General features: G+C 43.0%; 1 protein-coding gene across 2 annotated transcripts in view; it reads left to right on the forward strand.

Moving 5' to 3' along the window:
* The window catches only part of DPF3 (double PHD fingers 3), a 190602-nt gene extending 164889 nt beyond the window's left edge, over positions 1-25713 (forward strand). Inside the window, exons 9-11 of one of the 2 annotated variants that reach the window (XM_081881861.1) lie at positions 15239-15351; positions 17221-17302; positions 20580-25713. In XM_081881861.1, coding sequence (XP_081737987.1) covers positions 15239-15351; positions 17221-17302; positions 20580-20650 — 266 coding nt within the window. In that variant the 3' untranslated portion in view covers positions 20651-25713. Of the gene's footprint in view, positions 1-15238; positions 15352-17220; positions 17303-20579 lie in introns of those variants that run through there. The other variant, XR_014161516.1, reaches the window with a different exon arrangement.
* The last annotated feature ends 356 nt before the right edge of the window (positions 25714-26069 follow it).

Here is a 26069-nt window from a genome sequence, read left to right on the forward strand (position 1 = left end):
ATCTTTAGAAATACTTGACTGCACTAGTACTGAATGACCTACAGATGAGGTCCAGCTAAAAACTGCTACGGAAACAGAGATTTATTGTAAGTACTGAAAAATGGACAACAGTTTGAAACAGCCTTTTGTAGCCATTGCTTGATGTAAGAGATGCAAAACTTTGGAAATTATTCACAGGTGTTAGTCCTTGTCTGATAGTTCTGCCTAGCAGAGTTCTGCCTGTAGAGTTGAGATTTACGGTAGCTACAGAAATGTTTTTGTGTTTTGTTGTAGAGGCGATTATTATAGTTCCAGTTCAAAACCAGTGTTCTCATCAGTGCTTTTGGTAATACTTTAAAGTACAGTTTGGTGAAATGGTGCTGTTTTTCACTCTGTCACTGCTATGTCAGCATTAATAGGACAGACGGGGTGAACTGTACCGTGGTACCTCAGGTTACATACGCTTCAGGTTACATGCGCTTCAGGTTACAGATTCCGCTAACCCAGAAATATTACCTCGGGTTAAGAACTTTGCTTCAGGATGAGAACAGAAATCGTGCTCCAGTGGCGCGGCGGCAGCAGGAGGCCCCATTAGCTAAAGTGGTACCTCAGGTTAAGAACAGTTTCAGGTTAAGAACGGACCTCCGGAACGAATTAAGTACATAACCTGAGGTACCACTGTACTTTAATCAGCACATCTTTTCAATGGTCCCTTTGTAGATGATATATCTGGTGAAATGGGTTGAGTAGTCCCCCCCCCCTCGAATGTGCCATCAGAACTATGCCAAATATTTCAGGACATGTAGCAACCTGAAAACTTCTTTCCTCAACTCTAATAAGACCTGCTTATACATTATTCGTTTCTCAGTAGCAAGTTCAGTGACTAGACCTCGAAGTCTGTTATAGAGGCCAAATTCCCTACACCCCATCCTGCCATCCAGCCCATTCCCTTTAGGGAGACCTATTTGATAACTATTTTTAAAAGTCTAAATGTACCAGCACCCTGAAATCCTTTGTTAACTAGAGTTTACAACGCAATCCTAACCCTACTCCCACCCCTGGTAGTGCAGCAATAAAATTGCTGGCACATTTGCAAAGCTAAGCAGGGTCCAGTATGGTTTCAAATTGGATGGGGGAGCACATGTTGAGATGGACTAAGTGACCCTTAGGGTCCCTTTCAATTCAAATAATAATAATAATAATTTTATTTGTACCCCACCCTCCCCGGCCGGAGCCAGGCTCAGAGCAGCTAACATCATATAAATAATACAATATGCATAAAAACAAGCAATCAATCGATTAAAATGCATCCAAAATTGATTCAAATAATTTAAAGTTAAAGTTAAAACTGGACAAATGACAACCCCCAGGTTAAAATTGAAAGCTGTTAATACTCGCCAGGACCAACTGTTTCCGCTGATATTATAAGGACCTGTGAGCGGGCAGGGAAACCTCCCTCATGCTTGTTCTTATACAAAGACAAAAGGAGTCAGACTGAACCCTGACCAAAGGCCTAGCGGAACAGCTCCGTCTTGCAGGCCCTGCGGAAGGATGTCAAATCTCGCAGGGCCCTGGTCTCTTGTGAGGGAGCATTCCACCAGGCTGGGGCCACTGCTGAAAAGGCCCTGGTTCTGGTTGAGGCCAGTCTAATCTCCCTGGGGCCTGTTGTTATTTGCAGACAGTAAATGATTCATATTCATATCTACTTAGAAGTAAGACCCACTGAGTTCAATGGGGCTTTATTCCAGGTAAGCGTTTTTATGCAGCAGAAGCTGCTCTTTCATAACAATTCTGCCTGGTATAAAAATGGAATTCACCGCATGCTTGCAACCTTTTTTCTATAGTAGCACCAGGAACATTAGAAGCAATGAGTCCTGATACAGTTTTCTGAACTTCAGGATGAGCTTCGCAGCCCCAGCCATCTATTCGCTAATGGCTTGTGCTAAATGCAGATCTTGACGATCAACTGCTAGTACAGAACTAAACATGATAACCATATCTTGCTAATGTTCTGTTTCTAATGGAAGCAAACTAAATTGGTTCTAATTGAAAAGAAAAGGGGGGGGGAATCAATAGATCATTCTCTTTAATGGGAAGTTAAATTTTAAACATTGAACTCACATCAAGTGGTTGAAATAGTCTCTGAAGGTAAATAACTGAGCAGAACTCAGCACAGAATCTTCTTATTTTGGTTTGGCCTTTATTAGACATGGGAATTAGAACAGTGCATTAGTATTACGATCAGGTGTCAGCAGGATTAAATGTAAAAGGTGGAACTATTGAATAGTGCGTATCTGCATGACACAAACAGTTAAATCATCATGTGCACATGCTAGTTATGTGTATTGCTGTACTTAGTTTAGTTCTCAGTTTACTAATTCTGGGAAATTATAATCTTCCCCCACAATATAACACGACATGCCACAGTAAAAAATGTTTCTGAAGTGTGTTGCTTAGTACTGGAGTTGATAGTAAACAATATACCATTTTCTAAGAAAGACACTGCTAGAAAACTGGAAATAAGATCTCCACCCCCTGCTTATAGGCACCCATTCAAATGTATTCCTATCATTTAATAGATCAGCTGTATGTTGTCAGGCTTCTTCAGAGCCCATGGGTAGAGAATCCTCCTATGAAGTGTGTTAGCACATGGTCTTTGCATCCCTTAACGTTTTGTGTAAACCTACAGACTTCTCTCTCTTGTAAAAGATATAACTGCAAAGCATTGTTCAATGACTCTGAATTGAATGACTATACGCTGTCTAATTCCGAAGGTATGTTTACACCAACCTTTTCCAACCAGATGCCCTCCAGACAATTTGGACTACAATTTCCATCATCCCTGACCATTGACTCTGCTGGCTAAAGCTGCTGGAAGTTGGAGTCCAAAACCACTAGAGGACCTTAGACTGGCGAAGGGTACTTTACACAAACAAATATACCGTAGGTTCAGACAACCTGAACTGCAACCTCCCCTGGAGGTGCTATGTGAACTCTTCATATACGTTATTCCAAGTGTTTTCAGTTCAGTATGACTCACTGACACATTGTTGACCTGGTGCATAGAAAATGTGATGCACTTGCTTACATTCGGAAAAGCTTTCTGACAGTAAGAGCTGTTTGGCAGTGGAACAGACTCCCACGAGATGTGATGGACACTCCTTCCTTGGAGGTTTTTAAGCAGAGGTTGGATGGCCATCTGTCATGGATGCTTTAGCTGAGATTCCTGCATTGCAGGGGGTTGGACTAGATGACTTGGGTTGGACTTGGGTCCCCTTCCTGCTCTTAAGATTATACAGTTCTACTGTATTGAATCTGCTCTCTCTCACATTTCATAAGCAACCACTAAATAAACGTAGGAATGTAATGTAAACGTCAACGTAAGAGCCATATAAGATCTGCACATCCCATGTCCACATAACATCTAATAATACAAAACTAATCACAGTATCCCCTACAAGCAGGATATATTTAATCATAAAATTAGGCATATTGTCAATTGCCATATGTCTTTTGTGGATTAAGAAGAACATTCTTCCAGTTACCTTCCTTCTTACCTCTTCCTCCTCCCAACTTTACATAAATATTTGAATCAATGCTAGCTTTTTCCGATATAGGAAAATCCACTACAATAAATCCCTTTGTTTCTTGTACGTACAAAATCTGTAGACTCGATGCAAAATACCATAACGAAACATGATGTGTTTCAAAAAATACTTGAAAAGACAGAAGATTAAGTATCTGGGTGATCTTTCGGTTTCAGAAGGTCGTTGGGCTAGTTCCAGGTGAGAGTGAAATGATAGAGGATGCATTTGGAACTTTCTCTTTCATTCATCAGCCAGAGAAGCCATTGCAGTACATGGGCATAGATTCATTCTTTGTAAGTATTACCTTAAATCTGTCTGTCTGTTGGGCAGCACTACAAATCATGCACACACACAACGCTGCCTGTTTGTACTAACCCAGTAAGGATGAGAGAGAAGCTTTATTGCATTGCATTATAGCTTTATAAAGAAGTTTAAAGGTACATGTGTAGTTTATGGGAAATGGTGTTGTTTATTAAGTATTGTGGGTGGGGGTGGAAAGAACCACAGCCAGTCTGCTACCCTGAATTTTGAGCGTACCATGACCATGTCGTTTTTGCTTGGCTGCACATTTTGAAAGGGTTAGTGAGCTTGCAAGTTGATTGAAAGCTCTGTGGTGTGTGAACTGGCCAGGCTGAAAAGCCTGCATCATATAGGGATGACTTCCTGAGCCCCTGAAGAAATTGATTCCCCTGATGAAGTTTGCCGAGGGTGTCGTGATGGGTGAAAAGGGGGTACAAAGGGAGCACCCCCTTGTAGCTCTTGCATTGTGGTAATTCACCCAGCCTCTCTTCCTTCCTATCAACATATTGTTTGTCTGCCCGTAGCTCAGCAGTCAAGTATAGCAAAATGCCCTTGCAGAGAGGTACATTCAGCATGAAAGATTTGCCCAGAGTAAGTTAAATTTTATGTACTTTTGATTGGTAGTATCTTATAAGTTGGAAGAGGCTTTATTTTCAGAGCACTTACATGACAAGCTTAAATTCCAGTTTTACATATCAGTCTTCCTGCCATTAAATCCCCTTGCTTTGCATGAAGACAGATTTCTTCCCTGTTGGGATTGTTAAGCTGTCTAACTGCCTTTGGCAATTAGCAATTCATTCCCCATAATGCTTTGCTCATTGTAATATGTAGTGTGTGTGTGTGTGTGTGTGTGTTTATCTGTGTTTTCTGGAGGTCGCAGTGACCTAATTCACCCCCAGGAATTGAACAGTGTTGGGCGCCTTATCTAGTGCATTAACAAGCTGATGCATCAATATAAGGTCATTTGAGTGCTTCCCCAGCAGATTTCATAGGCAAGGAGCAAGCATTTTGCCTAGCAACTAGGAATGTCAGTAAGGGGCCGTTTGGTAAAAGTTGAGGCAATGCACTAGGTATTTAGCCTGACAAGGAGAATTATAAGGAAGCCATGTTATCAACAGATCTCAGGTTAAGGCTCCAATCAATAATTACTGCATGCTTGGGTCCAGGTGTCAGCCCTGCATCTTTAATGCAGCAGTCTGATGCCCTGGTGTGTTTTTTTAAAAAATTATTATTATTAGTAAAGGCTCTTCCTTGCCAGGATATTGAAGGTGAGGCAGTTCTTGGGTGTGTAACTCAGCTCATATGTTAGCTGTTTTGCATTTCCTAGATCTAGGCCAGAAAAGGCTCTGCCATTAAAGTTGGATGGATGCAAGTTTTGTTTACATTTGTACATGCACCTCCCTGTTCCTTACATTTTGTCCCGAAGTTCTTCCTCTTGCACTGATCTGTTTTCCTCTTTGTGACTTCTTGTGCATTCTGTCTTGTAAGTGTTCCAAGAAGGGTATCATTCAGAACTCTGCTATTGTATTTTTCTCAGGACCCTTGATTCTTTCCTGAGGATTTGGTTTTATTGAATTATCTCCAAACTTCTGTGTCGTGCTAGATGTTTTTATATCTTCTCTCTTCTCTCTTTCCACTTCTCTCAGTTTCTCATTTCACCACTCTTTAAGTTCAGGTTCTTTACATTTCCACATCACATTTGTTTTTATTTTAGAAGTCCCCATGAAAATTCAGCAACATTTTAATGTGAATTTATCCTAATATACACATTTTTTTAAAGCCATTTCCCCTTATATAATGCTTTTTTGTATGCTATTTTCACTAGTATATACATTTTTATGCACACCACAAAATTGCATATTTTTGTACATGGTACTTGGCTGGAAAACTGCATTGCAAAATTTGGAGAAGTGCGAAGGATGGCTGTATGTCAGTTTGCATATTGTTTAGAAAAGCACAGATTTGTATTTCTTGGCCTTTCCCAGTCTTGCCTTTACTATGTTAAAGAAGCTTATTTATAGCAGATGAAAAGTCTGCTTCTCCTTCCTCTGATCTTTTAACAGTGCTGTAATGCCTATTTAAGTCATGTCCAGGAGAGAAGTTTCTTTGCTGCTTCTCTTGCTTTCTATGGCTCCCATGAGCGGTTTACAGAAGGGGCCATTCTTTTATCTACATTTTATCCACCTGGCACCTGAATATACTTAAGATCTACTACAAAAAAACCAGTTCACTCCAATAGCAAACTCAGGTGGCAAGTGATAATAGAATTAGGGCCAAAATGGGGCCACTGAGAAACATCAGGGAGGTACCAGCATATCCAGAGGAATATCAAGGTTTGCAGAAATGTATGTGCGCGCACACACGCTCATAAGGGGGCAGCCCAGTGAGGACTGAGGATGCTCAGTAGTCACAGAATGCTGGGTGTCAGATGGAAAAGAAAAATGGGAAAGTGTAAGAGTGGAATGGCATATGCTAGAGGAGAACATAGCTGGCTGACTGGCTGACTGGAGCCCTGACCAGGAGCTGTGTTGTTAGGATAGGAAGATACATGCTAGCATTTTGAACATGTCTCACTTATAAACCACCAACAGTGATGTAAGTAGTAGCAATATGAATCCTTCACTGGGATTCTCTTTTGTGTTTTCCTACAGTCATAATAGGTGGGAATCATCAATTCAATCTATCTATAAAGTCAGATTCTGATTATCGACAAGTTAAATAATGAATGGCCCCTTGAATGTAACAAAAATGTCACTGTCTTAAAATCTGGTGATGAGCATGAAACTTGGGCTCTTCTCACTCAAATATAAAAGATCTTCATATACTGTACATCGCATAATAGAAAATATAAAAATTTGTCACAAACCTTGCAAATTTCTATGCAACAAAACAATTGCCCCAAACTACATCTGAAGTTTCAAGAATTTTATGTGCAACAAAGAGATGCATTTTATTGGGTTTGCGGTGAAAATATGGCCAAGATTCCTACCATGGAGTCCTAGTTTCATGTGCATAGTTGTTGAATACAGGGATCTTGCAATGGGAACCACAGTGGTTGATACAGAAATTGATAGTTGGTTGCATTTTGACATGGAGCTGTGAGCAGTGTTGAGCTGTTTAAACCCTCCAACAGGGATGTCTTGGATGAAGATTTTTTCGAGCAGTGGTTTTCAGCCAGTGTGCCTTGGCACCCTGGGGTGCCTTGAATGGTGGTTGGGGTGCCGTGGGCAACACTGGCCTCTGTCCCTCTTTCTTTCTCTCCCTCTTCTGATGCTCTCTCGTGCCTTTGCCTTCCAAAGGCTTCCACAGCTGTTGTTGCAGCAGCCCTGCTGCTGCCTCCCAAGCTGAGGTGCTGGCCTCACATTCACCTTTGGCTCGTCTCCATTGGGCCACTAGGACTGGGGGAATCCTCTGCCCAGGTCCCTGTGGGGCAGCATGAGGAGGCATCTTCCTTTGGGGCAGGCGGGAGAGCTCAGAGACCAGCAACTGCCTGGAGGACTCCCAAGAAGAGGGGAGAAGAGCGGAGGCTGAGGGAACACTCTACAAGGGAGGGTTTCGAAAAGAGGTGAGGGGCTACCGGCTCTGCAGGCAAGGGATGACCTAACTGGGCTCCTGAGCCCCACAGGGGTGCCGCAGAAAGAATGCAGTTGGTCAAGGGAGCCGTGGACTCCAAAAAGGTTGAAAACTTCTGTCTTAAAGAATGTTGTCTTCTAGTTCTATATAGCAAAACTACTTTCCCCTAGGACTGACACATCATTTTACAGGGGTTGCTGTGATGAGGAATCCTAGTTTAGCTCTGTCTTGAGCCTTCTTCCTCTTTGCCTAGGTGTCACAGTGAAGAACCCAGGTTCCTTTAACTTCATCTGCTTTTGAGTTTTTCTTCCTCTTTGACTCTCAGTTCAGTGAAAAGGAAGCTTGCCATGGCTGCTGAGCTCTAGATAAAATTTATAATACATGTAACTCAGCAAAATGTATTTACATACAATGCATTTCTTTTTAAGCCTGAGTTTAAAATATAAACTATAATTAAAACCTGAAAGATCACCAATCAGAACCTCCAACTAACCTCTTGCCACTTACAGCTCAGCCTAATGGTCACTTTGGCGACTATGAATGGAAAAAGAATGGCATAAGAATGAATCTTGTTCACAATACATCCCTTTCTTCTGAGAGCTTAGTATGTCACTTTATAATAGGAATTGATGTGCCGATGGTATAGTTAAGTAGCCATGATCATGGAGATATTGATAGGACATATGAGGATAGTGCAGCATACTATATAGGGAATGCCTGTCCGTAGTGAGTTATGTATTTGATTTGTGAGTATCTTTGTAAGTGTTGTGGTAGACACCTGTTTAATCTGAGATGTAAGAACAGCAAATCTAAACATTTGATCTATTTAAAATAAATTATCCGCTAACTTTCAACTTAGAAACTAACAAGCCTTTGAAAAGTTTGTTCTTTTTCTCCTTCAGATATGTAATGTCTTTCCCCCACACCATAGTGGGCCAGCAGAAAGAACAGATTTAAGTGCTACACAATGGGATAGGTATATATGTATATAGTTTTAATTCTATCAATGTTTAATTGTTTTTAATGATTGTTTTTTCTCTGTTCTTGTTGGTTCTTGTTTTTATCTGTAAGCTATTTTGTGTCCTGTCAGGGGAGAAGGCGGAGTATAAATTAATAATAATAATAATGATGATGATGATGATGACTGGTTGTGAGCATTCCTCACAGGATCAATTTGGTGCTGGGTGCTGGCAAGGAACAGGTCCAATAACTGCTCTTCATAATATAACTGGTAATTTCTAACACTATTAATAGAAAACCAGGGAATTTCTCGTAACCAGAAGAAAAATTCATTATCTTTTCATCAAACCTCTGTGCGCTTAACTGCCTGTGAACTGTAAGCATCAACAACACATAAATTGAAAAAAAACACCAATAACTTATTCTATAAATGGAAGCTGTCATCTATGATAAACAAATCTTCCCACTACAGTGTTTAGACTTTGACCAATCACTGACCAATTGTCCACTGAACTGGGTAAATATGATTTACCTCAGGAACAACTTGCAGACCTGCTGAGAGAGTAGCATTAAGTTTTCAAATCTGTCCCATGGTTCAGGAACCCACAACTCTTTGAATTTGGGGTTAAATTTGCAATCAGGACCTGTACTTGTGGATTCTGTTTAGAAAACCACCACAAGTAGGAGAGAGAGAGTTCAGAGGAAAATAATACAGTCTGACCAGTGACTGTTAAAAATAATAATAATAAAGCACAAGTCTTCCAGAAACAACACTATGTATCAGGAATATACATTAGGAACCTGGTACTATGCAAACATTATTGGGCTCCACTTCCAATCGCCCCTGACCATTGGCCATGCTGACTAGGGTGGAGGGGAGCTTTTATCCAGCAGAACCTGGAAGGCTACAGGTTCCCTTGCTTCATGGTGTAGCATTTGTATCTTGATCCTGTAGTTGTTTACACAGAATAAACTCCCGCTGAGTTCAGTGGGTTGTACACCTAGGTCTTGAATTGTTTCCTGGAGTTTTAATTCTGAAACAAGAAGAGAGCTATCACTTTTAACACAATTAAATCCTGGGAAGTCAATTGGCCTACTTTTGGTAATGACTTTGTACTGCTATGACATTGCATTGGAGGCTGAGCTGGTAACGGTATTGTGTTGACTCTTAAATTGCACAAACTGGTTTTTCATAACTTTAGTGTACACACCTGCAAGGCTTACACTGGAAAATAGAGCCACCTTGCATCCTAGGGAAGCTGTTCTATGATTACGTGCTCCTAGTTAGCTAGATGAAAGGTCTTACAGGTTGTCCTAGGAGAGGGGCAAGATCAGGGAAGGGCAGAGACGCAGCACACAGCTAAGTTATATTGACAGCTTTTCAGCAACACTGAGCTTAGGAAGCTGCCAAGGCAAGGACAAGGATGTAAATGCTGAGATTTGTATTTGGAATGCTGGTTAGCCTAAACTGGGCCTTGAAGATCGTATTAGAAATAGGAGCTTCCCATTGCCATCCACTGGGGGAGTGGCTTTGCCATCCAACATAGACCTGGTCTAAAGGTTATTTTAAGCCAAATATTGGTTTGTTTTTGGTTACAGCTTGTGGCTCCATGAGTGTGGCTTTGGAGAACCTTGGCTTAGCTCAGCCCAGTCCAGTGTAGCAGCAAAAAGGACCAGGGAGGAGCTGCATGCTGCTTTCTGGAGGCTGCACATTCATTCATGTTAAGCCAAGGTTTGTCTTAGTATGAAATGTGAATCTGGCCACACTCTGCTTTACTGTAGATGTGACCTATCAACCGTTGACCAATTAAAATCCATAATGGCCCTCAATTTCCAGTTACTCAAATACTGAATATAGGGTGTACCAGTGAGAAGAAAATACCAGCCTGGAGTGATATCCTGTCTTTACATTCTTTGAGTTTTCCTCCCTGAAGTCCACCTAGCCTAATCACTTGCCTCCAGACTGCTGTCATGCAAGGCTAATCAGAGGACGGAACTGCTGTCTTAGGTCCTAGAGCTCCCCTCCTGGCCCAGTTGGCACAACCTCATCTTTGTTGTAAGGAAAGCCATTTAGTAAAAGGGGGAGGAGTAGATATATTATATTTTTCTTAAGTAAATGCCCATTATTTTTTCCTGAAGTCATTAGGGTTGTTGTTTGGAGAGGATATTGATTTGCTTTAAGATGTCTGGTTGCTGTGGCTGTGCATATGTGGCCACAATTAATCTTGTAGCGGAGAATTTGCTAATGAAGAAGCATAAATGAGCTGTGTTAAGGTCGTTAGTGGTCATTGGATGTCTGCATACAGCAATTGCTCCTGCCCTTAATGGCATTTCTGGTCATTAAGGTTTCACAATTAATGACAACCGCTCTTTTTAAATATGTGTGCGTGTTGGGAAGCAAGCTCTTCTTCAAGAATTCCATTTGTTTTCTCTCACATGTACCTGACTAACAGTATTCTTTTAGAAAGAAATCCCTTCACAAAAACCTCTGTTTTTAATTCTGGGGCTGCTGTAAAGCAATGGTGAGATGACCAACGGATCCAGAGATGATTGCAAGCTAGGAAATGGCTAATGGTTCTACTTCAGAACAGTTGACTGTGATGAAGAGTTTGCATTTTGCTGGAGATTCTGTGTAAAGAATGTGCATGGGCCTTTGGTGAAAGAGGGCCGAGGCAGTAATTTTTGGGATTCTTGTTATGGGATGCCTGCCAATGAGGGAGAAAGGACAGAAAGCACAGAAAGGAGAGCAAGACTGGGGAAACTTTAGGGTGATTCTATCCATCCCCAGGCCATCCCCCAATTAGGACTCTTAAGCAAAACATTTCACAAATTTCAAGGAAAGCAAACAAAGAATCTGAAGAAGGAAACCTTTCTCACGGGGATGTCACACATCCTAAATCTCAGTCAGCTGAAATGACTAGATAAATTCTTGTTTGTTGTACTAGATAGTTGGACAGCTGGTAGAGAATTGAATCTAATAATAAGGGAAGTGCCTCACTGAGATAGGAGGGGCCCTCCCCCCAAGTGTCATTTCAAATGTAACATGTAAGTCTCAAGCATCTTTCTTTGTTTTAAGATCAGTCACATGATGTAACAATAACAATAACAATAACCAGCACCAACAGACATGTATTTCTTGTCTCCCCATATAGTTATGGGTTGCAAGGCTCACAGATGATTATGAACCTTATTGTAAATTCCAACACACATGCACACACAAACACACACATCTGCCTTTAAACATTCATAACAAGTTGTTAGTTCAGTGCTACTGTGTTTTGTGAGGGTTTCCTTTTTCCGCTCTTTTTTTTAATTTCGCTTGGTAGAAGTGAATTGTTCCACCAGGCAGACTTCCAATTAATCACCATGTGCTTGATCAGGGGACCCTACTCTGATTTCACAGACAAAAATATACAGAATTACACCCCGAAGTATGTGTAATATCCTACTGCAACGGGTGACATAGCAGTTTTGCATTGTTGCGTTAAACTCATAAGCACCAAATTATACATTACTTTTCTTCCCAAAATATCTGGGGTGGGGAAAAGAGATGGATTGGAGTTGCAACATGTTGTGGGGCCTTAACCCTTCCCCTGCACATGATGGCTTTGGTCCAAATCACTGTTCTCAGATCTCTTATTACTTACAGAGGTGAAACCATGCATGCAACTATGTATATGCTTACAACTTACATATATGCTTGTATGTTTTCCCTGTATGTGGCTAATGACAGCTCTGCCTTAGGGCTGGGGGGGGGGGGGCGCGTATGTGGATTAGTGTTGTACCATAGAATAGTAGGCAAGACTTTTTCCACACCTTGCCTCATTCCAACCTTCCATCACAGCTGCTTTTAGGAAAAAAAAATTATACAGGGAGGTGCAATCACAGATCTCCCATTCAGTGTTTGGTTTAGCAATCAGGTCCACCGTTTTTTTACAATACAATAAGCTATGGATACACAGGAATCACAGGGACGCGGGTGGTGCTGTGGGTTAAACCACAGAGCCTAGGACTTGCCGATCAGAAGGTTGGCGGTTCGAATCCCCGTGAAGGGGTGAGCTCTTGTTGCTCGGTCCTTGCTCCTGCCAACGTAGCAGTTCAAAAGCACCTCAAAGTGCAAGTAGATAAATAGGTACCTTCCAGCGGGAAGGTAAATGGTGTTTCCGTGTGCTGCTCTGGTTTGCCAGAAGTGGCTTAGTCATGCTGGCCACATGACCCGGAAGCTGTACACCGGCTCCCTCGGCCAATAAAGTGAGATGAGCGCTGCAACCCTAGAATCGGTCACGACTGGACCTAATGGTCAGGGGTCCCTTTACCTTTACCTTACACAGGAATCAGTGGGACTCCTAACATGCAAAGTACATTCAAAACCTCATGGAACTGTCAAGATGAGTGAACATACCCGGACAAGTAGGTTGAATGGCTAGACTTGAGAGGAACAAATGCAAGGTGGCACCACCCAAATAGCACATGCATGGTCATACTTGCAAACGGTTGTTTAGAATTGGCTGCTCACTAGGCTGCTCACTAGCTCTCAAGTGCTCACCTTAGAAAATAGAATTTGTGGAGGGGAGACAACAAAAATACAATGGAGGCTGTTACGTGGTCTTTTGAGTTTGGTGGCTCTGCTCAGAGACCTAAACTAGATGTGATATGCAGTGGTGCTCATGTTTCCCTTGACCTTTTTAAAGACCAAAAGCAGCCTTAGGAACATAGCTGTCAACTTACAGATTTGAAAATAAGGGACCAGCAGCCAAAATAAGGGACCTGCAGCCTCACCTCTTCCAGGCACTCCAGTCTTCCTGTCCTCCTGCAGTCTGCTCAAACTCATGCTGGGTAGCTTCGAGAACACTGTCCAACCAACTTTGTAACCAGAGGTTCAACTGAATAGAATCTGAATCACATGCGCCACAAGGCCTATGCAGCCTCAACTTAAGATGCAACAAAATGGCGTCCAGCATTCAAAAAATCCCTCAGCTTGCATTAACTAGCCACACACAAGGCATGCAAGCTCCACCCCCCAGTCGTTCTTAGACTTCTTATTGGGGGAGCAACACACCCAAGCAACACAGTTGGAGCCTCCCTCCTCCCTGGCTGGCAGGGAGGGAGGGAGGGAGAGGAGCTGCTTCCTTTGAAATTTAAGGGACATCATTTAAGGGACATTTAAGGGACATCCATCAATAAGGGACAGCAGCGGGACATGGTGCTGGAATAAGGGACTGTCCCTTCAAATAAGGGTCACTTGACAGCTATGCTTAGGAAGTGAGCCTGAACAAAGGAATGGTGGGTAGGAGGACATGCTCTATTCTTTTCCATCTGTCATTTCCCTCCCTGCTCAGTCTTTTCCATTCCAGCAGCTGCTTCTCCACCTCTGTGGAAAAAGATACAGGTTCCTTTTGTCTCCTTCCCCATGGAAAGCAGTGGGGGGAGTTGAGTAGAAAAATGGAAGAAGGTGAAAGCTTAAACAGCCTCCCTCCAGCCCATGATCCTTGAACTTGGAGCCTCTTGAGTCTACTTGTGCTTTGCAGGAAATGCTAAGGGACAATACCCATGACAGCCAGCCACATTGAGACCGAATAACTTCAGAGCTGAGCCATTATCCCCTAGGAGTTCTTCAGATCCTTTGAGAGACTGGAAGAAAAGAAAGGTGAATGCTGTCTAGCCGCAGCATTGTGCAGAAATACAACAAGAGGGAGGATCAATTCTTCGGGAATTTTCACTGCTCCTTGTTGCTGCTCCTTGTAACCACGTTCATTTTGAGCACAGCTCTTACACCGATTGATTTTGTTCCAATCAAAAGTCATTTCGTCCCCACCCCTGCCCAATTGCTAACGATTGCAAGTTTTAAGCCATGCAAATACTTGAAATGACAAGCTTTTCCTGTATGAAGCCACACGTACGTCCTTTGCTTACTTTTGCACATGTGCATTTTGGATGCATGTTAAAACTTGGGAGTTGCTGAGACAGGGATGTAGAAGACTGCTTGTGAGAGATGAAGATTGCATATGTGTAGGCAAACCTTGGCGGGATGGGAGATGTGGTTGAGAAGGTGATTGTTGTCATTATCTCAGTGGTCTACTGTTGTCTTTCTTGTTTTGCAGAAGGAACACTGACCCTACCTTTGGTTTGTTTGTTTGTATTTCCCCCCTCCCCTCCAGAACCCCCCATTGCTGATCCTGCTACCGTAGTCCTGCTGTTTTGCAAAGCTGGAATCGACACGCATGTAGGGAAGGGGGCCAGAGTCCCGGCAGCTGTCCCCAATAGATGTGACTGTTATGCTAGCTTTCCTTCGTTTATTCCTTTTGTAGGTTATTTTTGGTTCTGGGGGTCGTTGGGAGGTGTGTTTTTCTTTTGTTTGTTTGATCCTGAAAGGTTAGCTGTGCAGTTTGGTTTCTTCTGTGCGAACCAACCTTGGGAGTGCAGAGCTCTTAAAAATACAAATTTCTATTGCAGCCGCAAGTTTCAAATTGGTCTCCAAGCAAGGTGGTGGGCAAAGCCCACATTGATTCATTTGGAAGAGGGAGGTGCTATTTGTTCCTTCCTCTCACTCTCCTTGCTTTTGTAAAAGAGGAAAAAGAAGAAAAAGCCCACAATGTTTTTAAGAGCTCTGAATAAAACTGCTTTGCCAATGGGGAAGCGGGAAGGGATGACTTTGGTTTTTCTTGTGCCCGGCAGCAAAAGGGTTAATGCCTGCTTTCCTCTTTGATATCCATTAGTTTGGAGCCCATGTTGTGATTGGTCCATGTCCATGTGTGTTTTGTTCCTGAACTTTATGACTTTGATTAAAGGAGCAATCCAAGGTGCGCCTGACTAAGAGTGGACATTTCCCATTTCTCCAGGTCACCCAACCTGCTTGCAGTTCACAGCAAACATGACTGAGGCTGTCAAAACCTATCAGTGGCAATGCATTGAGTGCAAATCCTGCAGCCTCTGTGGGACGTCTGAGAATGATGTAAGTTCATCTTCTTTACCGGTATTGAGATTAGCAACTTAGTTTAAAGGCTACAAGTTCATTTGTAACGTTCATTCATTTAAATCGCAGCACTTTCCGCAAGCAGAAGATAGCCTTTTCTATGATCTATAATGTTTTGGTGCGCGCATATGCTCTCTCTCCTCCCTGCCCCATTCCTTTCTCCCTGCCCCATTCCTCCCTGTTCCTTTCCTCCCTGTTCCTTTCTGATCTGGGTTTGAATATGTGTGGACTTGAACTACGATAGCTAAGGGTGGTTCAAGCCTCAGTGTATTAGGACCTGGAATATGTTTTGGCTGCAGGCAGCGGACATTGGAGAACATGCAAAGTCCCCAAGGTAATGTGGTAGAATCACAGCACAGTTCAATTACATATACATTAGCTTTGTAAGCACTCTTTAGTAAAATGCTTGGAAATCTCAGATCTGAAGATGGATTTTTTTTTTTACCTTTCTTCCTCCTCCTCCTGATACCACTGGTGTCATTTGTCTTAAGTAGGTTGCTGAATTTCCCACCTGGTCTAATTTGCTGTTTTGTTTAGTGTTGCTTAATTAAAAATATATATTTATTTTAAAAAACCTGACCACTCATATAAAAATCAAGATGGGGCACAACAATATAAGGAGGTTGTTGTAAAGCAAAAGAGACCATAAATAAAATATTGACTAATCATTAAAAATGACTGGCTCATCTTGAGAAAATTCGGTTAAAGGGTCTTCAAGAGATGGCTGAAAATTAGCATTGAGGATGCCTGCTGAATCTCTGCTGCAGAAGTGGCTCAAAAGATGGGATAGAGCCACTGTCCTAGCTTACTGGAACGGAGAAGGGCAGGAGAGAGGCAGTGGAGAGGTTGGTGTAGTGCAAACTCACCGGGAGGAACGCTGGATTAACTCCTCAGGTGCATTTGCATCATGCCAACCTTCCCATAGGGATGTGGGTGGCGCTGTGGGTTAAACCACAGAGCCTAGGACTTGCCGATCAGAACGTCAACGGTTCGAATCCCCGTGACAGAGTGAGCTCCCGTTGCTCGGTCCCTGCTCCTGCCAAGCTAGCAGTTTGAAAGCATGTCAAAGTGCAAGTAGATAAATAGGTACCACACCGGTGGGAAGGTAAACGGCGTTTCCGTGGCACTGCTCTGGTTTGCCAGAAGCGGCTTAGTCATGCTGGCCACATGACCCGGAAGCTGTACGCCGGCTCCCTCAGTCAATAAAGCGAGATGAGCGCCGCAACCCCAGAGTCGGCCACGACTGGACCTAATGGTCAGGGGTCCCTTTGCCTTTACTAACCTTCCCATTGCCTTGCCACTCCCCCTTCATCCTGTTAAGCAACAGCGACCCACATAGCAGTTCTGCTCCACCTGGCAAACAGCTTCTCTTGGCACTGGAGATTTTAAGCATCTTTCCAAGATAATAACTGGCAACAACAATAATAAAAAACAGAAAATAAGCTGCTTACACAAGCCCCTCTTGTTTTAGCAAGGAAACTTTGCTTTTTTTATGCAAGGGCTACAAGAAGCCCACCCCCTCTCTGTGTGTGTGTTGATGCTGCTGTTAGGCCATGCCCTGAGCAAAATGAGAGATCCCCCCCCCCATTTGAAATACAAGTTGCAACATGCATGCCAGCTATGTCCAGAACTCCTGCCTGTGGAAAAGTGAGAACAGAGTGACAGCCATTTCAGAAAGCAGGAGGGATGCTCCTGTATCTATCTGCATTCATATATGTTCTCTGTTGTCTTCTTGCCACAACTTCATATTTATAGTACCACAATGCACCCATTTATGAGATACTTTCAGCTTCTATGACTAATCTAGTGTTTGTCTTCTTCTCTTTCCTCCTAACACTCTTGAATCAGGACCAGCTGCTCTTCTGTGATGACTGTGACCGCGGCTATCACATGTATTGCTTAAACCCACCAGTCTCTGAACCTCCTGAAGGTAACGTTGCTTGGAATCTACCCTATTTGCTGTTTGCTGTTGTTGTTAAATATTTCTGTCCTGTTTCTCTGCTCAGAGAGCACTCAGGGTACCATTTCCAACTTTATTTATTTATTAAATTTGTATACCACCCTTCATCCAAAGATCACAGGGCAGTTCACAACAGAAAAATACAAAATGGAAAACAAAATACACAATAAAGCAAAACCAATCCATAAACTCCCTCCAATACTTAAAAGGCCATAGAATGTTAATCAGCCAAGTGTCTGGTTGAAGAGAAATGTTTTTGCCTAGTGCCTAAAGATATGTAATGAAGGTGCCAGATGAGCCTTCTTGGGGAGAGCATGCCACAAACAGGGAGCCACCACAGAAAAGGCCTGTTCCCATGTTGCCAAAATATGGGACAAGGTCAAGACGTTTTCAAGATATGGAAAAAGGTAAAGCAGTCATTGTTGTAAATCATGCTGTGTATGTGCAATTACACAACGTGACTTAGCCAAAGAATTCACAAATACTAATGCAAACTCCTTGCACATCAAACAGGATTTGCACCAGCAGATGAGTTCAGGTGACTTATAACTTGCTTTGCAAGCATTTTAGAAGCCTACACTAACAAAAGTAACACAAACCAAATGGGTGGTTTCTTGACTTATAAAACATGACTGTTCATGAAACCTACTTACATTTAGAGGTGTACACCTGCTTCAGATGAAACCTACATCACAAACTGAATCAGCATGCATTGGAGAGGTTTGGATCTTGTCTGGAACAGAGCAAGCCTTCTCCAAAGCAATTCATGGCAAATTTGGGTTGCCCCTGAAGTTGCAAGGGTATTTAGAGCAGTGTTTCTCAAACTTGGATCCTCAGCTGTTGTTGGACTACAACTTCCATCATCCATAGCTGGCAAGACCCGTGATCAGGGATGATGGGAGTTGTAGTCCAACAACAGCTGGGGACCCAAGTTTGAGAAACACTGACTTAGAGTCTCAGGTGTTGAAAACTGATGCATATTTAGCAGCAGGGAGAAGTAGGCATTTGCAAATCATGGTTCTTTCTGGTATTGTTAAAGACGAGTAACCAGAAGCAATCTCCACTTTTCCATCTACTGTAGAATTATGACATGATGAAACAGCATCTCCTGAAACTGATAGGTCTACAAGCAGGCATATGTAACCTCTCCTTTGTTGTATTAGGTCAGCTTACACCAGGAACGAGCTAGATATTGTTGGACAACAAATTCCACAATCCCTGGCCATGCTGGCTGGGTCTGATGCAGACTGGAGTCTGACAACATTTGGGCCACAGGTCCCCCAACCCTGGCTTAGGCCAATAACACAAAGCTCAGTGTTAAATAGTTCTTTATTACAGCAGCAAAAGCAGACAAGAAAACTTCTTCCTACTTCCCACCCACTAGTTACTCATTTTAACAGCTATCTTATTGACTCCGCTACACACTCGGGTCAAATTTTGCTTTCCTTCAAAGTTTTCGAAGTGATGGCTTTTGGAAATAATCTCTAGCATTGTGACTATAGGTCAGCACTTACCTAGCTGTGATACAAACAAATTTATGCAGGCAAGAACAGGCTAATGGGAATCCAATCTCATTGTAGTGTTCCTGAAAATATTCCTTAAATATATATATATATCGATTGTGGAAGCTGCTGTGTCTTTGAGTGTGTGTGTGTGTGTGTGTGTGTGTGTGTGGTGACTTCAACAGAAGCTAAGGAGTGATTTTCCAGATTGTGTAATGAGGCCCATGCCTGTGCCATGGGAAATCAACCAGTTAACTAAATAATTAAATGTGTTATGCGAGTCCAAAATCCTACCTCACAGAGTCAACTGCCTGCCAAATCTCTACATAGTTAACTTCCTTCTGATCAGCCTCATAGGGAAGTGGGGGACAGAAGTAATTTTGACACATCTTCAACTATCCATCTGTTTATTAGGCTGAATACAATACAATTTAGTGAAACCACCCAAAAGGAAAGGTATTGTATATTTGGCAAACACAACTGCCACTCACTAGGCACACTGTATGCAATACATCATTGTATCCCCCTTGTTTATACAGTGGTTCCTCGGGTTAAGAACTTACCGTATTTTTCGCCCTATAGGACGCACTTTTTCCCCTCCAAAAATGAAGGGGAAATGTGTGTGCGTCCTATGGGGCGAATGCAGGCTTTCGCTGAAGCGCACCGACCCCTCTCGCTCTCCAGGCTTCAGGAAGTTCTCTGCAAGCCTTGGGAGCCCACGGGAGTTCCCGCCGGTCTCCCAAGGCTTGCGGAGAACTGCCTGTTCTGGGGGTTGGGGTCGGGGAAAGCTCGTGCCTGGGGGGGGGATATTTTTTTTCTTTATTCCCCCCCCCAAAAAAAACTAGGTGCGTCCTATAGGCCGGTGTGCCCTATGGGGCGAAAAATACGGTAATTCGTTCTGGAGGTCTGTTCTTAACCTGAAATCGTTCTTAACCTGAGACACCACTTTAGCTAATGGGGCCTCCTGCTGCCGCCGCACAATTTCTGTTCTCATCTTGAAGCAAAGTTCTTAACCTGAGGTAATATTTCTGGGTTATCGGAGTCTGTAACCTGAAGCGTATGTAACCTGAAGCATCTGTAACCCCATTTGGTGCTGCATTCCACTGCAAAGTGGGAGAGAGCAGGCGCTGTAACCTTCCAACAGCTTGACTTCACCCCCAAAGGCACACTCCTCCACTGTCTTCAAAGATGAATGGATGCCAGCCTTGTCTTTATCACACAACTGTGACAAACATCACTGTAATTAGTTGTAGTTGTGTGGTGCTTTAAATATTGCTTTTAAAAAACTCTAATGCAGGTATACGTACCTGCACTCATGCACAGACACAGAGATGTGCACAGCATATTTCAGATTAGAGTGTGTACCCACATATTTTTTTTAAAAAAAGGATTGTACCACCTCAGAGTAGTGGAGGGATGGGTGCCAATCAAAACTGATGCTTCCAGTGGGGAAACATCTGAAGAACGCCTGCATCTTTTGTCATTTGGTCCTTAATATAAAATACATATAGCCTATCCATATAGCATGCACACACAGAGGAATATGCATATTTGTGATCACACATGTGGATCCGCATGTCCTCCAACCTGCAAATGTTTTACCTGTAGGAAATGTGTGACATGCAAACTGGTCCTCTTGTGTAGTGCGGTTTAAATAGCTTTCCCACTTATTCTGCCTGACATTGATTGATGTACCCCAGGACCACTCACTGATCTGATGGTTTTATTACTGTATTTATTTATAGGGAGTTGGAGTTGTCATTTGTGCCGAGAACTTCTCCGAGAGAGAGCATCTGCCTTCTGCTTCCAGCCCTAGAAGAGTCTCCGTGGACCAGAACTGGGCTTGTTCCTGGACTTTTGGCACCAGCACACAACTGTCACCTGCCACCTAAGGATCTATGTCACTACAAACACACCTGTACACACATGAAAGAGAATGGACATTCAAAGAAATTTCTGTGGTATTTGCTGTCCAAGTGTAGATTTCACAAATCTTGTACCTCCTGGGTTCTACTAGAAGGAAGACACATGGTTTGTTTGTTTTTTTTATGTTTCCCCATCCCCACTGCAGTGCATGATTGCAGATATGCCGTAATAGATTCACATGTGTTATGATAATAGCAAAGCAGGGAACTGTTGTAACTGTTGGTATTTAGGCATTTAAACTGTGTGGCATTGTGCTTTGTGTTTGATCTGTTGTCCCCCCCCCCCCACTCTAGCACCCCAAGAGAAATGCCAGTGTCATTTCCACATCCGTCCTTGATGCAGAGCTGTGGTGAAGATATTGAGAAGTATCATTCGCTGCAGGTGTCTTAGAGCAGGGGTCAGCAACCTCTTTCAGCCATGGGCCGGTCCACCGTCCCTCAGACCATGTGGTGGGCGGGACTATATTTGGGGGGGGGGAATGAACAAATTCCTATGCCCCACAAATAACCCAGAGATACATTTTAAATAAAAGGACATATTCTACTCATGTAAAAACATGCTGATTCCTGGACTGTCCGTGGGCCAGACTGAGAAGACGATTGGGCCACATCCGGCCCATGGGCCTTAGGTTGCCTACCCCTCTCTAGAGGAACTCCCCCCTCACAAGCACACTTTTAGATGTAGAGGACCTTCAAAGGATACAACAGCTCAATTCTTTCCTAGTCATTGACAGTAAGGCCCAAGCTACATGTTGGGTGCTACCAGTCCAAGTCCTCCCAATTCTCTGGTAACATGTATGTGGAGATGGGGAACCTGTGACTCTCCAGATGTTGTTTTCAACACCATCCCTAACTGTTGGCCATGCCCTCAGCCTCCTGCTTACATGGGCTTGAAGTGGATATGAGTAGGTGGGAAAATTCAGCCCTGGGGTCCAAATATCGCTCTCCAGGTTGCTCAGAATGTTCCCCAAGCCACATCCTATCACTGTCCCTACTCCACATGCTGCTCAAAGCTCTTTTGCCTGGCTGGAATTTGTCCTTCACTGTGATAATGCCTCTCGCTTGCTGGGGTGAAGAAGGGTGTGTGTGCTTGTGTGTGAGGAAGCCTCTGGTTTTGCATTTGCATCTGTCGCTCTACCCATCTGTTTGCCTTTGGTCTCCCCCACCTCTGGCATGCAGCCTCGGGAAAGTTACCCACAAGGAAATGCTGTCCTCAGGCTGGAAAAGTCCCACCACCCTCCTGTTCGAACACATTGACCTGCCAACATTTAAGTTAGGCCAAAGGACACTGTTTCTTCAGGCCTGATCCGAAGACTTAAAATGGGAGCAGCACATGTGCTTAGGGTAGAGCACCCAACATCCCATGGCTGTGTGCATGATCCATAGGAAGTTTTCTTATGCAAAGCCCAGACCATTGATTCAGCTAGCTCAAGTGTTGTCTACGGCAAATGGCAGTTCTCCAGGTTTCAGACAAGAGTCTTTCCCTGAATCCCCAGCCCTACGTGGAAAAGACAAGGATTGAACCCAAGTTCAGCCTTTTGAATGCACTCCACCTCTGCACTGCAGCATCACTAGTCCAGGTTAAGCATGTTTAAGTATCACAGATTTAAGCCCATGCTTAACTCTCTTCCATCTAAATCAATGGCTATGTACAGTTCTTAGGAGCATGGTCCAGCCAAAATTTCCTCTAGTTGTCGGAAGGACATTTTAAAGTGTTTAAAGCAGGGGCTGGGGCTGTATCTAAGTGGTAAAACATCTGCTCTTCATGCAGAAGCTCTATGGTTCAATCCCTGGCATCTTCAGGTAGGTTTGAGATAGACCCTTGCTGAGTCAGGGTTGGGATAGACCCTGCTGAGTCAGTGTAGACAATGGACCAATGGTCTGATTCTGGATAAGGCAGCTTCTGATATTACTATATATTTTCCAAAACACTAAGAGACTTGGAACTCAGAATGTCAGCCCTTTCCTTGAACCTGCAGATTTTAGTAACTGCTTAAAGGACTCTCCAGTGTAGAGATGAGGGCGCACAGCTAGTATCCTCATGGTGGTGCCCTGATCCAGCAGCAACTGCACATCTGGTGTAGCAGCTGCACTCGGATGGCAGTCAGGCCCAGGGAAGGTGCTGCAGGAGCAGCAGAACTCCTTGCTAAAGTGAAAAATCTAGAGTCTGGTGTTCCTGTAGATTTGAATGGAGGATTTGCTTGATTCACGAAAATATAAAATGGCCATTACAACACATTTCCCTCCCTAAAAGAAGACCTGCAAATGTTCTAGATGCTGTGTTCAAAACAAAAGAGAAGTGAACCTAAGATGGTTGTAGTGTCCTACATCTCTTCTGTGGACCCTAGGTCTCTACCAATCATTATTTAAGATGGCTACAGAATACATTGTGATTGTCAAGATATCCTGAGCCTCCAGTTGCAAGAAGCTGGAAGATGACTGGGGCTCCTTCATTCTATAAGCACCTGCTTTCTTGTAGCTTTCTTTTGAAGGATCCAGTACTGGCACAGTGGGAGACAGGGCACTAAGCTGTTTATAACATTGACCTGTGGTTGTCTGAATGTCCTTATGATTGACACATTGTGTTTGACCCTTTTTCTTTCATTTGATTTTAGAGAAAGAATGGCTGTATGTAGATGCATAAATTGTATATGTTCCATAACTAATTTGTTGTAATATGCCAGGGGAAACTACTCAAAATTGCCATTTGCTTTGGTTCAAGGCCACCATTTAAGGTAAAGAAGCAAGTAGGCTTTATTTTCAGAAAAGTGCAGGCCGCCATGTTTTAAAAGAAAACTCCAGCAAGAACAGAATCCTAATACTTCTCTTTGGGCCAGCTGCTAACAGTCACAAAGGAGCATGCTCATTTTTTAGTTTCACCAGGCTCTTCCTCAGACTTGATCTTAAACGAAACAAAAGTGAGGGGGGAAATGTTGCTGGTAAAACGTTTTGCAATATGCAATATAAAATAGATTTTCTAGAATCTATTTTAAAGTGCCATAACCCACTACTCAGAAATAAGGGTGCAATCCAGCCAAGGTTGACCACTTTTATGCCCCATAGATTTCAGCTATGAATTTGCTTATTTCTGCCATAGAAAGCAATGAAACTTAGAGCCTAAATCTTGATTTGAAAGTAAACCCCACCGAAGGGACTTGCTCCCCAAGAATCATGCATCAGATTTCAATCATAAAAAGTTTAATTTTGGCTGGCTGGCTCTGTAAGTGTTATCATTTGCTATCACTGTGTATGTTTATGAACTACAGCACTGTTTTAGCACTAAGTTGGCATAACTGCAGCTTCCATCCCATCAGCTTCTATTACCAGATGTGGTGTTACGCACAGTGATTGTATGGCCCAGTATTGCCCAGAGGGAGTGAGACTGAGATGACATTTCAGTCACCATGGGGTTGAAATGTGTCATCTGAGTTGATACAACGCTACGCAGATAAAATTAAGTAGTAACCTTTGGGAAATGGGACTGCAGCAGGACGGATGTGCCCAGAATATGAGGTGCCTGTCTTGTGCCAGAGCAATCCATCCTGGACACTGTTGCTGCTACACATTTCTGTAGGCTCAGTACATCAACCTGCAGTACTCGGGAGTAAGTTGCTCTCAAATAATTGGATTTGCTTTCAATTATATTGTGTTTAAGATCAAGGGATGGGGTGAACAGTGTTATCTTGAAATGCCAACGCAACTATGTACATTTTAGTTAATCCCTTTGCTGAGTAATGCTCTGAGTAGCACGGAGCATTCATAGAAAGGCAAGAAACTGATTTGGCATTTTTTAGGGTCAGAGAAATGGAGAAAAAAAGGCAAATGGAAAAAAGACCATCTGCTCACACAACAAATCAATCTGAGGAATGGGAGGAGGCAATTTTGAGGTTTTCACCCTTTCCTGCAGCCCTTGTGCTCCCCTAAACATGTTTTGTAGAGCAGATTAAGGGGGGGCCTGGAAGGTGGCAGGGGAGAGGGAATTGTCAGGGGAAATTGCCCTCACCCCTCATTCTGCTGATGAATCCCACCATTGGATACCTCCCATAATGAACTGCAATAATGGAACCCAAGGAGGCGTTTAAAATCATGTCTCTCTTGGCCCTAAAAGTTGTCTGAAATGACAAAAGCATTGTTTTTTTATGAACTTGAAGCAGTCCATGGAATGCAGAATGGCAAGCAGGGGAGTTACAAATCTTGTGTTTGCCATGTGGCACTAATGTGGAGGGAGGATATTTGCAGGAAAGGATTCGCTGACAGGTGGAGGTTCTTAACCGTTTCCCCATCTTGTGAGGACCTCTCCATCATGCCCATTCATGATGATTTGCACTCATAATGGTATCAGGGTGGCCTCACTTTTCATAGTGTTCGCACCTGCAAAAGTTTTGCAGCAGACATCCCATTTAGTTTCCTATCCGTGCATGTCCCCAGGCTTCCAACTGAAATCCGGCAGCTTTTTCTACAACAAATGTACCACTTCTGTTGTGCTATACCTCAAGGGTGCCCCTCTAGATGGCAAATAACTAATAAAGCAGAATGTTGTGTGAGTGATGCAGTATACACCCACCACTAATGCACTGTTGTTGTGTCAACTGACATGTTGCAGAGCACACCTGCAACATGTCTCCCCAGTTAATTGGGAGGAGCCCTGGGAAGAATAGAATACTCTTCTCTGCCCACTATTTCTCCTTTACAAATTCCATCCCATTCCTTATTACTGTTAACAAGCAAACTCCTGGGCAATTTGTTTGCTGAAGTAATGGGTAGCTCCACTGGGATCAATGGAAGTCAGATAGGAAGATGGCCGAGGCTGCATTTGGGAAAATATGCACTCTTCGAAGCTTCTCTGTAAAATGAATCACCTGAGCATTTAAATGTACATTGTCAAAAGAAGTATCACTTGACGTTATTGCCACCACCTCCTCAACAAATTAAAACACAATGAATTATAAAAAAATGGAATTGTTTTTTCTTGTTTGCATTGTCTGTAACCTTTAATATTTTTTAATTCATTATGATGAGATTAGAGCACATAACAAGTTGCACATTTATATACCCGGACTCATACGTATGATGCAGCCAAGTTCTGCAAAGGACAAGAGAACCATTTAGCATTGTCCACTGTTAGATCACAAGAAAATGCATTATTATTCCTCATATTCTCTTGCACTGAGAGTTGTTTGGGCCTCAAATGGAAGCACTGGAAGCAAAACACATGAGTTATGAAACCCTTTAAATGGAAAGCTGAGCAGGCTAAGCCAACCCAAATTAAGGTTGTGATCCTACACATATACTTAGTTGTAAGCCCCATTG

This window comes from Podarcis erhardii (assembly GCF_964252035.2).
Source record: "Podarcis erhardii genome assembly, chromosome: 1".
NCBI classification, from domain to species: domain Eukaryota; kingdom Metazoa; phylum Chordata; class Lepidosauria; order Squamata; family Lacertidae; genus Podarcis; species Podarcis erhardii.